Below are 16,877 nucleotides of genomic sequence, written 5' to 3'. Positions count from 1 at the left end.
TACTTTTATTAGAACTTATAATTACCATACATTTACTTTAATTTGTTACATCGCTACTACATGTATACATTATGGTAAATTTACATTTATACTAATTTTCTATATACTAGCTATGGAAGTACTGCATCGCCACACCATATTTACTATAAAATAGCGGTACGCCTACTACTTTTTAATATATATATAGTAGAAGTGTAGTGGCCACAAAGCCGCAATTTAACCTGTTTCTGTAATGTATACGCGGAGCTTGCATAAAATTTTAATTTAAACTCTTAACGATTACGAATAATGTAAATAATTGTATTGTACTACTATAAGCAATCTCTATATACTTTTCAACGAGTAGCACATTAAATCAATACTTATATTTTAAATTTAATTTTTTGAAAAACGAGGTACAAGTAATTAGATTATGTTTAGTCTTGTGATTAAAAAATTAAATTAAACATCCATTTGTTCTAGCATTAAAATCTACTTTTTTTATAAAATTTTACAAATTATTGAAAAGAGATAATTTTGTTTTATTTTATTTTTAATTACTGTAAATGAAATGATGTTTATGATTATTATCGGAGAAGGGAAAAACAAACCTTAGATGTAAGAAGAACATACATTTTTTTCTTAGTTTTAATCAGATAAAGAAAAATAATTTTATTTTGTAAGAATACGAACTAAACTTGATCTAGGCAAATTCTTAATAATATAATAATAGGGTAGTACGGTATATAAAAAAAATCCAAATCTACATTCTATAATAATAATGTAACTTCTTCATATTATCTTTTCAATTAAAATTAATTTTAAATAGTTTTTTTTACATCCGACACAATTACAAAAAGATCATCAAATGTGTACTATAGTTGTTTAGTGATTTCTTACATAAACATTGTTGTTATTGTCGTACAGTATTACTAGTATTTATTATTTAAAGAAGACTCCATACAGGTCGCACAACTTCGGTAAATTTCATTTCTGGATTCCGAGATTCTTTTTTTTTAAAAAAAAAATATCAAAAAAACAAAAGAAATGTCATATAAATTTTGGGAAGCTGCAATCAACGATTATGAAAAATTGCTTGAAACCAGAGAAGGATCTGATGTTATTATATATGCTGGCGAGAATAAAAAAGAATTTCGTGCTCATTCAGCTATCTTATGCGCTAGGTCCGAATACTTTCGCGCAGCTTTCTCAAACAACTGGGCTGAGAAAAAAGACGGAATGCTTATTTTTAAAAAACCAAACGTTGAATCCAACCTGTTTCAAATTATTCTCAGGTAAAATTATAAATAGGCATATATTGTATATATTTCAAAAAAATATTATATTAAAAATTTAATAATTATATATACGCAATTTTTATTAGATTCATTTATTGTGGAGACGTTAATTTAACAAAATTACAATGTTTTGAAGTGTTAAAACTTTTAATTGCAGTGGACGAATTGGATATTCAACCTTTAATTTCATGTATTCAAAAATACTTCTTAACTATAAATAAATCTGATTTCTTATACAAAGACCCTATAGAAATTCTTGAGATAGTTTATCAATATGAAAAATTCACAGATTTATGGAATTTTTGTTTTGATATAGCTTGTGAAAAACCTGAAAAATTAATCAATTCCGATAAATTTATTAATTTAAAAGCACCTTTATTAGAAATGCTTTTAAAACGGGATGATTTTGCTTTGGATGAGATTATTATATGGGAAAGTTTAATTAAATGGGGTCTTGCTCAAAATTCTACTATACCAAAAGATGTTAAAAAATGGAGTAAAGAGCAATTTACAATTATGGAAAGTATTCTTCATGGATTTATTCCATTAGTTAGATTTCATCAAATTCCTTCATTTGTCTTTTTTTATAAAGTTTTACCTTATAAAAAATTGTTACCTAAACAACTAGTTTATGAGATTTCAGAATATCATATAGTTCCGGATAAAAAATTGACTATTAACATACAACCTCCTAGGAAACAAAAATTATTAAAATTTGATTCATCCCTTACCCAGTAAATAGTCATCGTTTGTAATTTATATCGTATTCATTTGGAATTTATGTATATTGTTAATTTTATATACTAAATTTGAGCCACGCACTTAATAAAATTTAAAAAAATTGTTTTCTAATAACGTACTAAACTTGTACTATTCGCTTGGTTTTATACTAATTATGTATTTTTAATCACGTACTAAATTTGTGTTAATCACTTAATTTTATACTCGTAATATGCTAAATTTGTACTAGTTGCTTAGTTTTATACTAGTTTTATATCTATATTTGTATTAATTACACATTTTTGAATTTTTTTTGAACCATATACTAAATTTGTACCAGTTTTGGTTTTTTTTAATTATATACTAAATTCGTAGTAATTATATATTTCTTCATGTAACATTTAACATTTATCCTTTTTCTGAAATATATAAGCTGGATTATTGACCTTATCAATAAATATAATAAAATTTTACTACCAAAAATCCTACGTAACGATCAACACATCAAAAATTGCATATCACGTGTATGTTGTATCATGTGAAATATTATTATTCCCTATAAAAAAATTGGATACGTTTTTTATAAAGTTTTTATACGATTTTTTTCCTTAGAAATAACGTATCATAATAGGATACGGAAAAATGCACAATTCCGTATCACTAAAAATATGGTTTGGATACGGAATTTGCACGGAATTCATATGGAATTTACATGATTTGATCACTGATTTTATCACGAAATTTATACGATTTGGTCACTGAATTTACTATTTGTATTACAGTTTACTATAATTATATTTACATAAATCTAATTTTACTTTATTAAATTAAATAAAAAAAATAAACAAAATACAAATACATTATGAAAATTCCCTCCTTATTAAAACCACCTATTGCAACCAAAATTATCTATAAGTTCAGGTTCATTTGGAGTCAAACAACCTAAAAAACCCCCCCTCCTTCATATAGTATCTGCAATCGTCAAAGTCACCAAAGGTCAGCATTCCTACAAAAAAAGAAAGAGAACTCCAGAATGTCTGACCTACATAAATAAAAAGAATTATGAAGCATCTGATGAAAAAGAAACCAAAACAACAAAATAAATCCAAAACTGACCTAAGACTCTAAAGCAACAAAACTGAAACAACCTACAAAAAGAAAAGAATCTGAACCCAACTTACAAAAAAAAAAAAAAGAAATTTGAACTGACCTAAAAAAAGAAAAAAATCCTGAACAATCCTACAAAAAAGAAAGGAAAGGACTCCCAAACTGATCTACAAAAAAGAAAAAAGAAACTGAATCTTCCCACAAAAAAAAATCTGCTGGCCTGGCCTATGAATAAAAAAAGGGATAAATATAAATAAAAAAAGAAAGTGGAATAAAGAATAAATAAAAAATATCTTTTAAAAAGAGGGTAACAAAGTTAGGAAAGTTAAAAAAAATTTTTTTTTTAAAGGGAGGACGTCAAAGTTAGAAAAATAAAAAATTTTTTATAAAGAGGAAATAGAAATAGAAAGAAGAAAATTTTTTTTAAAAAAAAAGAAGGGTGGGAATAAAAGAATAAAATCAAAAAATTTTTAAAGTGAGGTACGAAAAAAAAATATTTTTTTTTTAAAGGAGGGTGACGAAAAAAGAAGAAAAATTTAGAAAAAATAACAAAAATAAGACAAGAGAAAAGAGAAGGAAGGGAAAGACAGAAAGGAAGATCGGAAGATCAAACTCATCAAAGTAAGGGTTTATATAAAAAACAAAAAACGTATCATAACAAAACAATAAACAATCACGTGATCTCGTGTTATGATACGAGATTTTTGTAAAATTATTTTCTAAAAATATTAAGTTTAAAAATTCCGTATACATTCCGTATGATTAATTTTTTCCGTATACATTAGTTTTTTAAAAAAATGTTCAAAAATGAATTGCTTATTAAATATACGGAATTTGTATACGGAATCTATAGAAACGTACATAAAATGTATACAAAACGTATCCTTTCCGTATACATATTTCTTATAGGGATTAATATTGATCTCCGATCTCTTTTTTAAACTTTTTTTTTTAACTTTTTTTTAACTTTTTTTTAACAATTCAATTCTGATAAATTTATTAATTACTTAAAAGCACCTTTATTAGAATTACTTTTAAAACGGGATGATTTTGCTTTGGATGAGATTATTATATGGTCCTACACGACTAACACGAGCTCCTAATATTCCTAAAGATGTTAACAAATAGAATAAAAGGCAATTTGCAACTATGAAAAGGATTCTTCATAAATATATCACATTAATAAGATTTTATCACATTTCTTCAGATGACTTTTCTTATAAAGGTTTACCTTATAATAAAAAGTTGTTTCCTAATTTATATTATATATACTGTATATATATATATATATATAAACAATTAGTTTATGAGATTACAGAGTATAATGTGAGTTTTAGGTAAACATTAACTACTAGTATACAACCTCCGAGGAAGCCAAAACTATTGGGTTCATCCCTTATTGAATTTCATCATTTCGTGTTGTTTGTCAGCTGGATTGATAAGAAAGATAATTTAAATTATAATTCTGTTATAATTTTAAATTACTTTATCGTGCAACTAGTAGGGATGGAACTCATGTTAGTAATTTTCATAATAAATGTGATAACAGAGGAGCAACTATTGTATAAATTGCAAAAGTTAAAGGAACGAACCAAATAATTGGCGGATACAATCCGCTTGTATGGGATTCGAATAATTCAATAAAACAACAAAAGATAGTTTTATAATTTCATTTGAAGATAAAAACTACATAAGTACTGCAATAATTAGTCGAGTCAAGAATGCAACTAGGTCAATATATTGTTATAGTAATAATGGACCAGCATTTGGACCTAATCAGGATTTATTTTACTTTATTTTTTATTTATTTCTATTTTAAAAAAAATGAATACAAATTAAAAAGCATGTAAAATTTTTAAGAAATTAAAATTTTATGTTATTTTTTAAATGCTATAAAAATTTTTAAGAAATTTTAAATCAGGGACATAAACGAAAAGTATTACACGTAAACAAATCTAAAGTTACACCTGATTCTAATTATATTTATTATATTGGTTCATGCACGCGTCAACACATGCATGGTTTGCAGTAGAATAGAAGTGTCCTACGCATACGCTTCGGACAATTACCGAATCTACAAATCAAATTTTCAAACTATTTTTTATAAATGTACAGAACAGTAATTTCATTGCATTGATTATAGTATTTATAAACTAAATTTGAGAGGACGGACGAAAACCATTATAAGTCCAGAGCAAAAAAAAAAAATTTTTACCAACTTATTTATCAAATTTTATATATACTAATAATAGTTTAGATTAAATTATTATAATTTGTTCGTCAAAACGTAGCAACGTAGCACAAACTTGTGAATTTAATTAATATACTGCATTCCCGTATCGCTGATCAAAATAACCCCTTACAATTCTGTATTACTATAACCTGTATTACTATGATACGACAGCATTTTTATCCCTATATAATTGCAGGACGTTCCTTTCTATTAATTAGAAAACAAAAATGAGTAGAAATTCACATATTAATCATAAAAATTGTTATAAACCAGAGCATGCCAAATTATGGTGTAAAGAATGTGTTCCGCATTGCATGATTGAAGGATGGACTAGTGGAAATGATGATATTGATGAATTTATCAAGGATACAATTTATAATGCAATGTATGATAAATATCATAAGTACCCATTATTTCTTGAATGGATACCATTTGATAGATTTGAAGATATAAAACAAATCGGGGAAGGTGGATTTTCCAAAGTATACTCTGCAACATGGATTGACGGTAAAGCAAAATATTTTAGGCAAAATGATGGAAACTGGAAAAAACTCGAGCCTGAACCTATGAAAATTGCTATGAAAAAATTAAATGGATCACAAAATATTTCAGCTGAATATTTAAATGAGGTATATTTTATTTTATACATATGTTTTTGTTATATCGGTTTTAAATCATTTTTTTTTTTAATTATAATTTTGTATAATAGCTTAAAGCACATTGGAGCTTGTACAACTTGAAAGTTATTCTTTAAAATTTTTTGGAATAACCAAAGATACAGAAACAAAAGAATTTATGATGATAATACAATTAGCAAATCAAGGAAATTTGAGACATGTTCTTTCAAATAATTTTAATAATCTTTCATGGGATTTTAAATTATTTTCATTATATTATATTGCATTTGACCTTAAAAATTTACATCAATTGGGATATTTTCATAAAGACTTTCATAGTGGAAATATATTACAAAACGATGAGTTTTCTTTTATTTCAGATTTTGGATTATCCGGGCCATCAAATGAACAAAAATCAGATAATAAAATATGTGGAGTATTACCATATATTGCTCCAGAAGTTTTGAATGGAGGACCATATACATTATCATCTGATGTTTATAGTTTTGGCGTAGTTATGACAGAATTATCGTCTGGAAAACCGCCTTTTTTTAAAAGGAAACATGATGTTAGCTTAGTATTAGAAATATGTAATGGTACTAGACCAGAATTTGGAAAAGGAACTCCTGACGTTTATAAGAAATTAGCCTATAGATGTATGGATGCTAATCCTGATCAAAGACCAACATCGGATGAATTAAATGAAACATTAAATTTTTGGTATTATTCTTATGATGATAATAATTATTATCAGGAAGAAGAAAGATTCGGTTATAAAGGAGAAAAGATTAAAGCTATGTTTGACGAGGCTGATAAAGAGATACCAAATATCTCAACTTTATATGAAAAGAACCCCGACGCAATATACGCTAGTAGAGTATTCACGTTTAATAATTTACCAAAACCCGTTAATTCATCAGTTATTACTTCATATCTTAATGATGAAGATGACAATAAAGGTAATATTTTTTTATTATTATGGCTATTACACTATAAGATTAACCCATAATTACTAATTTCTTATCATATCAATAGATTCTCAAGATTCTAAATTATTTGATTTAGAAATTCCTAACTAATAAATAGTTATTGGAGACATTTGACCGATATCCCCATCCAATAACTGAGTTATAGTTCAGTCATTAAAATACTGCAATGGCCAATAGCTACTAGTACTGATTTCAATATTGGATGTCTCATAAATTATCGGTTAATAAAATCCCCCATATTCTCAATCGGCTGAATTATAATTATACTCAATATTTTATTTCTTTTATAATCCTTGTATTTGTTGTGATTTTATTTAATTATTACTTATATTTACAGCATATATAATTTGATTAAAATAAATAAGAAAGTAGCAATTTAACAAATTATATATTAATAAATGCGTGGACCCCGTAAAATTGAGCGGTAATTACATTAGAAAAATTCCAATTTATATTACGATTTAAAAAAAAAATAGATTAATCCTTCCATTGAATTCATAATAATATTTAGGAAAAAATTAAAAATAAAAGAAATGATCAAAATCAATACAATAAATGTAATTTAATTCTTTATATTAATTAATTCAATTAATAAAAGAATTTTTCGTTTTTGTATTTTTATACGAGCGTTGATTTTAATATTACAAGTTAGCAATAATGAGTATAATCCAAAAATAACAAGATGGATGAAATCAAATATACTTTTCTAATTGATCTCTATGTCGCTATTATCGGGTGAAAGTATTGTTTTATAGAAATTACTAAATTACATTTAAACTATTTCTTTGTATTATTATATTTTAAAAATTTTTGCTTTAATATAATATCTCACTATTGCCAACTGCCTGTTCGGATAGAAATATAATTTGTTACTTACGTTCTTACATATAATATATAACATTCACAAACTCAGAAATGTCACAAGTTTTAACGGTGGAAGACGAAGAAAGCTAATTCTTTGATATATGTATGTAGAACTTGTGATTATGAAGAAGGAACAACTGAAGAAATCGATCCAGTATTATTAAAATTAATTACTTACAAAAACATTTATATAGAAAGTTCAAAGTCTCTAATACATAATAGTTAATAACTTTCAAAAATGAATATGACTAGTAATTCATTATATGATTTAAATTTCAAATTACTTAGTAACCCGATCATCTGTAACAAATTCAGTAAATGGTAAATGAATTGAGAAATAATTACTACCTTTTAGAAAGTTTTTTAAATCAAATTAAATGAACTAAATAAATTCAAAACTAAATCGGGAACAAATCTATCTACAACCAGTTATATATTATGGTGATTCGTCAAATAGCGCATAAAATGTTTCCAAATGGTTAATATTTAACAAAGTATCCTTAAGCATAGTTAATTAAATAATAAAATGTTCTTAAAAAGTTCCTTTCGAAATTACGAATAGCCTATAAAGTTGAAGTTAGCAAATGAAACTAGGTAACAGGAACTGTTGGAGCGGTATAATCACATGATCATTAATGTATAAATAAAATTAATTTGGTTTTGTTTACATCGCACTCACGCGTGTTAAAAAATAATATTTATTGACACAATATATTAGAATATACGGTCAGACAAGAACCTAAAATGGAGTGTACCTAATCACCTAATCATAAGTGTCCTACGCTTACGCTTTGGACAATTAAAATAGCTTTGAAAAAAAATGCCAATTTCTTATATACGGTGTTTTTTAAGATCGTGATTGCCTTCACGCTTACTAAAATGAATAAAAATATGGCATTGTTCGTGTTAACCGAAAGACCCTTTAACGATTGGTTATCGTTATCGTCATATAACTCCATTATTTGGTTCGTATTCTCAATCAAATTAATGGTAATAAAATAAAGCTAAGTGGTGGATATTTTCATTTTTGTGACAATATTGTATTATTTTGGCCAAATTTTTTAATGCCTGCCAGAATTAGGTTCACTTCGTTGTGTATGTGCTTACACTGCTTTGTACGAGATCCATACAAAATCTCGAATGTCAAAATCTCGAATGGTACGAAATCTCGAAAAATTGGCCGGCGCATAATGCTGCGCGGTTCGGGATTTTCGGGATTTTGAGCTTCGTGATTTCGTACACATGGATAACCATTTATTCTATTTAGGTATGACCCAATTTGATAGGTCAGCTCTGATTTCTAATTAAAAATGAAACAAAACTCTTAAGACTACTATATTTTCCACCTATTTGTAATAATAAACCTGTTAGATTGAATTTTCATATACTTATCGTTATTAATCATTTTTTTTTTTTGAAACTAGTCAATAGATGATGAATTATCCATATAAAAAATAAAAAAATTCAATTTTTACGCTTCTTCTATTCCTTATCTTTTAAAATGGTTTAATAAATACCGTTTGCCACCTCATTTTACGAAATCTCGGGGTTTGCAAATAATTTTTTTTTGATGAATTTTTTTCGCGTACTTCATTTTGAAAATGACGATATATCCATTCGATACTAACATATTTTAATACATAATATTTATCCCAAAGTTTCAAATAATTTTTTCATATAATTTTTACTTTTATTTGACGCCACACCAGATTTCAGATCCTTTGCAGCTGATGTATCAAATATCCTGACCCTATAATCCGATAGGACACTTTCCGATAGGCTCGATAATTCTTTGTGTTCTGGGTACTAACTACTGGTTGGAGACCAATAAGTAAAATCGCCAGGCATCTGTTTCTTTAATAATACTTCAATAAAAGATAGGACATGTTCCGATAAAAACTTGATAAAATTTTTGTGTTACTGTAACAATTTAAGTAGAAAATTTGAAATCATTTTGTCCAAATTTAGTTTCAAAGGTATCAAGTAACCCAATGACAATCAATTTTGGCAGTCGAGATTTGTCGATCAGGCCAATTAAATTAACTTGGCTGCGGCCAAGTACTGGAATCGTACCCCGAATTTTTCTTATAATAGTTTTTTCATTTACCAATAACTGCTTAAACTCGGACCGCAAGGAAACAATGAGAAATTTTTTTACTCATATTATTAATCTTTGATTCTATTTTAGGTATCGTGTTACATGAACAATTGTAGCAACATTGAAAATGTGTGTAACTTTTTTACATTTTTTTAAAAACCTTTATAGTAATTTTTGGTGAAAAAAACGGGATTTTTCAATATTTTTGAGGAAAAATTATGCGTGAAACGGTTACAAGACAATAATAATATTAAATCAACCATTTTTTTATGATAAGGAAAAAATTTACAACGTCAGTTAGTTGCGTGGAATTAAAACATCGAGCGGACAATTAAAAAAAGAAAGACTTATACATAAGTAGTAATAACTGAGAAAACTATTATATTAAAGTAGTTAGATCTTTATGATAATTAATTGTTTGAATTTAATTATACGTGATTTCTTTCTTAATATTAAGACGTGAACAATAATTTGAATTCCATTTATAAAAATTAATTACGAATTATTTTTATGTCATCATAAATCTTCATTATTTAAAAGTAAAATAATTTAAACGATTATAAATTTACTTTATATGTTTAAAATACTTTGAAATATATATATATTTTTTTTTTTGCATAAAAAATATGATTATTACATTCATGCTTTATTTAGGATAATAGTTTCCGAATTTTTATGACGACTAACTTAACTTTCATCACAAGAATCATGAAAAAAAGAACATGTTTCAAGAAAAAAAAAAATTATTAATAAATTTAAAAATTACTGAAATAAGATTTCAATATATTCTATTTTTAATTACTTTCTTTCATATGATGTAAAAGAATTTAAAGGATGAACGAATCCTATTACAATTAAATTACATACTAATGTCGTAACGTTTAGGATGAAAGATTCGAGTATTAAATTTCCTGATAACAAATTTATATAATCAATGTCGCAACGTTTAGGATGAAAGATTCGGGTATTAAATTTCCTATGATAACTTATATAATCAATGTCGTAACGTTTAGGATGAAAGATTCGGGTATTAAATTTCCTATGATAATAAAATTTATATAATCAAAAAAAATTTCTCGAATAATGAAAAAAAAACTATAAAAAAGAAAGCTTCCTCAGTAAAAAAAACGAAATCAAATTATTTCAAATCAAAGTTTTCTTGGATATAATGGGTAAAACTTTAAAGCAAAAATCCATTCGCTCTCGTAAACTTTCGAAATCTGGGTGTAAAATCCCCAACGCCTTTATTATTTTTTCGAATAAATTTTACGATAAATATTATCGAATCAATAAAACTAAAAGAACAATAGCCATGAAGCGGGCCAAATTAGTCTGGGACTCTATGTCGGCACAAGATAAGATCCCATATTATTGCCAATACGAACATCTAAGAAGTAGAGTAAATTGCAACCCACGCAATGAAATTATATTCGTTCTAAACGAGAACGGAGACAATCAATATAATAAACACGTCCTAAACGAGAACATAAACGACCAATACAATAAACTCGTCCTAAACGAAAACATAGACGATCAATGTAATAAACTTTTTGACGAATTTATTAACCAAGAGATGCTTCAGGACTGGATTTTGCCTTAAAGCAATATTGTGGAATAGGCTAAAACCGTTAGAATTTTTTAAGATTTAAGATTTAATTAAGCATAAATAAGTTCAAATTTAGACTTAAAATAAGGTTAAAGAAGTTAAAAATAAGGTTTAAATAAGATTGAAATAAGTTTAAAATAAGTTATAAATTAGTTTAAAGTATAAATAAGTTTAAAGTAAATTAGTTTAAAAATAAGCTATAAATAAGTTTAAAATTAAATTTACAAAAAATAAGCGAGAATTTTCATTAAGTAAATTGGTTTAATTATTCCTGGTTTATTAGGATAGGACATTGATTTATGTAAAATCCATATTTTAAGATAATCCCTAAATATAAAATATGATTCACCTCAAATTTTTATTCGTTACGAAGTTCTTTACACTTTTCTATTATGTGGTCACGTTATTTATGCAATAAAAAGTTTTATGATCTCGAAATTTTATTTCTTGAAGGTGAGCTTAAGATAAAGATTGCCATTATCTCGTGTGTCTCGTGAAAAAATGTTAACCATATTTGGATTCGATCAACGCATAATATTGTCATTTTACTAATTTTCGTTTATTCAGCATCCGATTATAAAATTTCAAATATGACGTTATCACTACCAATACTCATTCTATTTTTAATTATGTATGACGTTAAGTTAAATTTAATTTATAATTTACTTATTAGTATATTTGATATTTACAATTTTTACACTATAAAATTAAATAGGAATTGCTAAACATCGGGGCGATTGTAGCCTGGCTGCCTGGGGTGTCTTCGATCACGTGACAGATTCAATATTTTTGATTAAGATTGACCACTTGATCCTTTCGGTCTCAAGGTATTTTTCCTTTTTTCTTTTATTTTATTTTTAACTTACATTCTTACACTTTGTTTCTTACTAACTCTATTTCATTATTTTTAGGTCCTATAGTCCTTCCGGTTCTGCAATTAAGGTTCAGTTGTTTTTCACTTTACGTTTGTTTCTGTTTCATATTTCGGTTTTCACTAATTTTATTTATTTTTTTTAAAGTTCTTTCGAATCTATAATTAATAAAGGTATGTTTTTTATTTTTTATTTATTTATTTTTATTTCGTTTCTATCTTGTATTTTGTTTCTTACTAACTTCATTTTTTTTTTTACTTTATGGTTTTATTTTTTTACTTGGTTTACTATCATTACCCAACCTATCATGGTTATTTTTTTATTTTTTATCTCTCTTCATTTTCACCTCCTATTATTTCTCATTATTCCGCCCTTTTCGTCTCTCATTATTTTCTGTTACATCTTTTCATTTTCCATTATCTCTTTTTCTCTCCTGTTTACGCCCCATCACTTCTTTTTGTCTCCCATCACTCTTTCGTCTCTCATCACTCCTTTTCGTCTCCCATCATTTCCATCACTCCACTTCATCTTCCCATCACTTCTTTCGTCTCTTATCACTCCTATCATGTCCTATTTCTCTTTTTTGTTCCTATCACTTCTCATTACTCTTTTTTACTCCCTTTTATCTTCTATTACTTTCATTACTCCATTGTTATTTCATTTTTTTATTAGCATCTTTCTCCTTGATCATTGTAATTTACTTATCTTTTTTATTTATTGTTATTGTTTCTTTTATTTGTATCACTTCATTAAAATAAATACGGTGATTTTTTTCTTTTAAAATCGTAAATGAGTGATTTAAATTTTAATAAAATTTCATTAGATAAGATTATAATATATTTGCAAAAAAATTTTTTTTAAAATATTTTTTGCGATAAAATTTTAAGTTTAACCGATCAAAAATTAGCTAAGTTAAAAAAATCAGCCATCAGCCGATTAAATAAATTTACTCTATATATTGTACATCATGTGATATATTTGAAAAAAAAACCAGGCGATCGCCCAGGCGATGTTTAGCAATTCCCAAATAAATTATAATTCTTCGAATGTTTGTTCCGCAAAATCCTTATTATAAAATTTTACTTAACCTTATCGATTCTTTATAAGATTATTTAAATTTGAATAAATCTATATTTTTGAATAAACTCTTGATGAAGATTTTTATTTACTAAACGTGAATATCTCCTGATGACAGTTATCATATAACTACGAGACAATATTGCATTTTTGTAATTTAATTAGCGCTTACGATAACAGAGGTATAGTAAATATGCACAAATAATTAAGTTGAATTTGGAAGCTATTATTTACGTTATATATACGATGATGTTAATTTTATTAATTTGCAAACAATTATAATTTAATAATATCGAAGTTTTTCAAGTTTTTCAAATTTCAAGTTAAAAATATAGAATATATATATTATATATATTATATACAAATTATATTTTAAATAAATATAAAAGATAAAACGATTGTATTAGATGATTATCACGTGGGTTGACAGACCTCGATAAAAAAGTATGAAGAAGCTTCAAGCGTATGTATAGATCTTGGTGATTACAATTGTGGTTTTTTGTTTTGAATCCTAGTGCGAAGAGGTCTCTGTTGTGATGTCTAAGGGTGATTATCATCGTGTTGACTTTTTGATAGTTGGGTTTTTTGAAGAGAGCTCTATGTAAAATTTCTACTTATTCTCCAGATCCTTTCTTTCCGAAACCTTCTAGCGCGATAAAATCTTCTTTTGATATATAAACTCCCATTTTTTTCGTGCTTTTTCGATTGTTTTTCAAAAACTAACTTCTTTTGTTAATAATTAAAATTCTTATTTTGGCAGAATCTGATCTTGACCCTAGTTTTGAATTGTGTTCCTCGCAACGATTATTGTATTCTCGGCTCATTCAAAAAACCATTTTATATTACTACTATGTTTGATTTAAGTCTTATTCTAAACACAATGGTTTACCAACAAGACTTAGTGAAAATTTTCAATTTACAATTTGATAACTTTTATTCCGAGTAAGAAAATATAATTGCAAATAAATTTTTTAAACTAAGGTAGACGGGCAAATTCAAACCATTTTTAAATGAAGTTACTGTATATTTCAACCGACATAATGAAACTTTAACTGATAAATGTGAGCCTAAAATATTCTCCTTTAATTTTATTTGATATTATTAGTGAGATGATGCATGAAATTTCTCTAAAATTACTAAGTATACGAACCGGTAACTCATATCCAGGTCCTGTATGGCCACGTGATCATGATTACGATGAAAAATTTTGATAGGTAAAGCAAAAACTATGCATATAAATATAAATATACTAAATTTAAGCCGATCGGATTACTATAGTTATTCTAATTGGTTCGGAAAGTTTTATCCGAGATTTAACTTTATTAATATAGATCTTCAATTTCATTGTCTCTATTCTTTCTTGCGTAAAAAAAAAATTTTTTTTGTAAAAAATTTTGATATTAAGAAATTTCAATTTAAAATTATGTTGTATAATTTTGAATCTGAGGTACCTGAAGCGCTTGAACGATTACTTGAAACAGAAATGGATTATAATGTTATTATTCACACTGGAGAAGAACCTAATTTTAAAGAATTTCATGTGCACTCTATTATCTTACGCTGCAGGTCCGAATATTTCAATAACCTGTTTTCTACAGAAAATATTGAAAAAAGAGATGGAAAATATATAATTAAGAGACCAAATATTTCTCCTCAAGCTTTTGATATTATTATTAAGTGAGTATAGCTGCTGTACGTTATTGAAAATAAAATTTTTATACTCTTTTTTTATACATAAATAGACTTATTTCTATCACTTTCATATTAGGTACCTTTATACCGGTCAATTTGACATTACTGATAAAACTGGAGCCGATCTTATAGATTTTATGATTGCTTTTGGTGAATGTATGTTGAATGATTTGACTAAATTTACCGAAGACTTTATGTTTAGAAGCCAACAACAATTTTTGCAAGACGATCCAGTCGGAATTCTTCAAATTATTTACTGCTATAAAATATTTGCTAGGTTGCAAGAATATTGTTTGAATAAAATCTGTTCTGAACCAAAAATTTTATTCAGTTCTAATAAATTCACTCAACTATCCGTTCCTTTATTGGAAATTATTTTAAAGCGTGATGACTTAAACTTAAAAGAAATTGAAATTTGGGAAAGTTTGATCAAATGGGGATTAGCGCAAGAACATGTTTTTAATCGGGATGTCACTAGATGGAACCAAAATGATATTAATACCTTTAAAAAGATTGTTGACAAATTTATTCCTTTAATTAGATTTTATGATATTTCCACCAGAGATTACTTCAATAAAGTTAAACCCTACGAAGAAATTTTATCTAAAGAATTAAGAGATGATATTTTAAAATTTTATATGGTTCCTGAATACAAACCTGTATATACACCAAGGAATCCTAGATATATTAATGGCTCTATTATTATTGGTCAAGAACATTTTACAACTTTTGCAAATTGGATTGATAGAGAGGAAGAAAACACCAATTATATTGATATCCCTTATGAATTTATTCTTTTATATAGATCTAGTAGAGATGGAAATACAGCTGCAGCATTTCACGCCAAATGTGATAGAAAAGGAGCTACTATAGTTGTAGTAAGAATCGCAAATTCAGAACGAATAGTTGGAGGATATAATCCTCTTTTTTGGGATTCAGATGATTCAAGTTATATAGGTACTTATGTAGGTGGTAGTTTTATATTCTCATTTACGAATGAAAACGGCCTTCGGCGTGCGAATGTGGCATATAGTAACAATTGGCGAAGATCCGTATATAGTAGTCCAATAAATGGTCCAGGATTCGGTTATGGTGACTTATATGTAAATTATGTAAGAGAACCTAGCGTTTGGTATAGTGTTACATCTTGCTATCCTACAATTAATTTACCAAACACTATGAGTGTAGATGATTATGAAGTATTTCAGGTTATTAAAAAATCATTAGATTGATTGTATAAAAAAGTTAAGTTTAAATGTTTTATTCACTAAGACTTAAGACTCAACGCTTTAATGAGTTGAGAAAAAAGAATGAAATTCTTATTCTTTCGAATCGTTTTCATGAATATATTTAGTTGAATACTTGATTAAGCAGTTATTTTTGATGCAATGTCTCTGTCTAGTTTAATAGAATACAGCAGAAAGATGAAAATTTTTTATCATCTAGCAAATTTTAACGGAAATTTGTATTATGATATTAAATATTAAAATCCCACAATATTACAATATTTTTATCAGTTATTTTAATTTAATTCTTTCTGTTAACAATGTTGCCAGAAAGTAACGGTTTATTCTTATAACCAGCTACGCCTTTTTATGTTGACCACTTCAACGTCCTTTCACGTTGGTTTATCTATCGTCATAATAATTATTTATCATTGTTTATTTTCTGAATAAACGAATAAAACACATACGATAATTCATAATTTATGCTGATAAATAGTTT

General features: G+C 26.4%; 2 protein-coding genes across 2 annotated transcripts; both read left to right on the top strand.

The window, feature by feature from the left end:
• Positions 1–5,564: 5,564 nt before the first annotated feature.
• On the top strand, positions 5,565–7,033 carry OCT59_004930 (uncharacterized protein; the record flags this gene model as incomplete). Its single annotated transcript, XM_025308918.2, has 3 exons — positions 5,565–5,966; positions 6,064–6,913; positions 6,990–7,033. 3 exons carry the CDS (start codon positions 5,565–5,567, stop codon positions 7,031–7,033), a joined length of 1,296 nt encoding a protein of 431 aa, XP_025187744.2.
• A 7,850-nt stretch (positions 7,034–14,883) lies between these two features.
• On the top strand, positions 14,884–16,384 carry OCT59_004929 (uncharacterized protein; the record flags this gene model as incomplete). Its single annotated transcript, XM_066138035.1, has 4 exons — positions 14,884–14,907; positions 15,097–15,137; positions 15,229–15,429; positions 15,958–16,384. 4 exons carry the CDS (start codon positions 14,884–14,886, stop codon positions 16,382–16,384), a joined length of 693 nt encoding a protein of 230 aa, XP_065997220.1.
• Positions 16,385–16,877: the final 493 nt, after the last annotated feature.

The sequence above is a fragment of the Rhizophagus irregularis genome, chromosome 13 (assembly GCF_026210795.1).
Source record: "Rhizophagus irregularis chromosome 13, complete sequence".
NCBI classification, from domain to species: domain Eukaryota; kingdom Fungi; phylum Glomeromycota; class Glomeromycetes; order Glomerales; family Glomeraceae; genus Rhizophagus; species Rhizophagus irregularis.
Note: the sequence above shows the minus strand (reverse complement) of the source record. Positions and strands in the feature narration are given on the sequence as shown.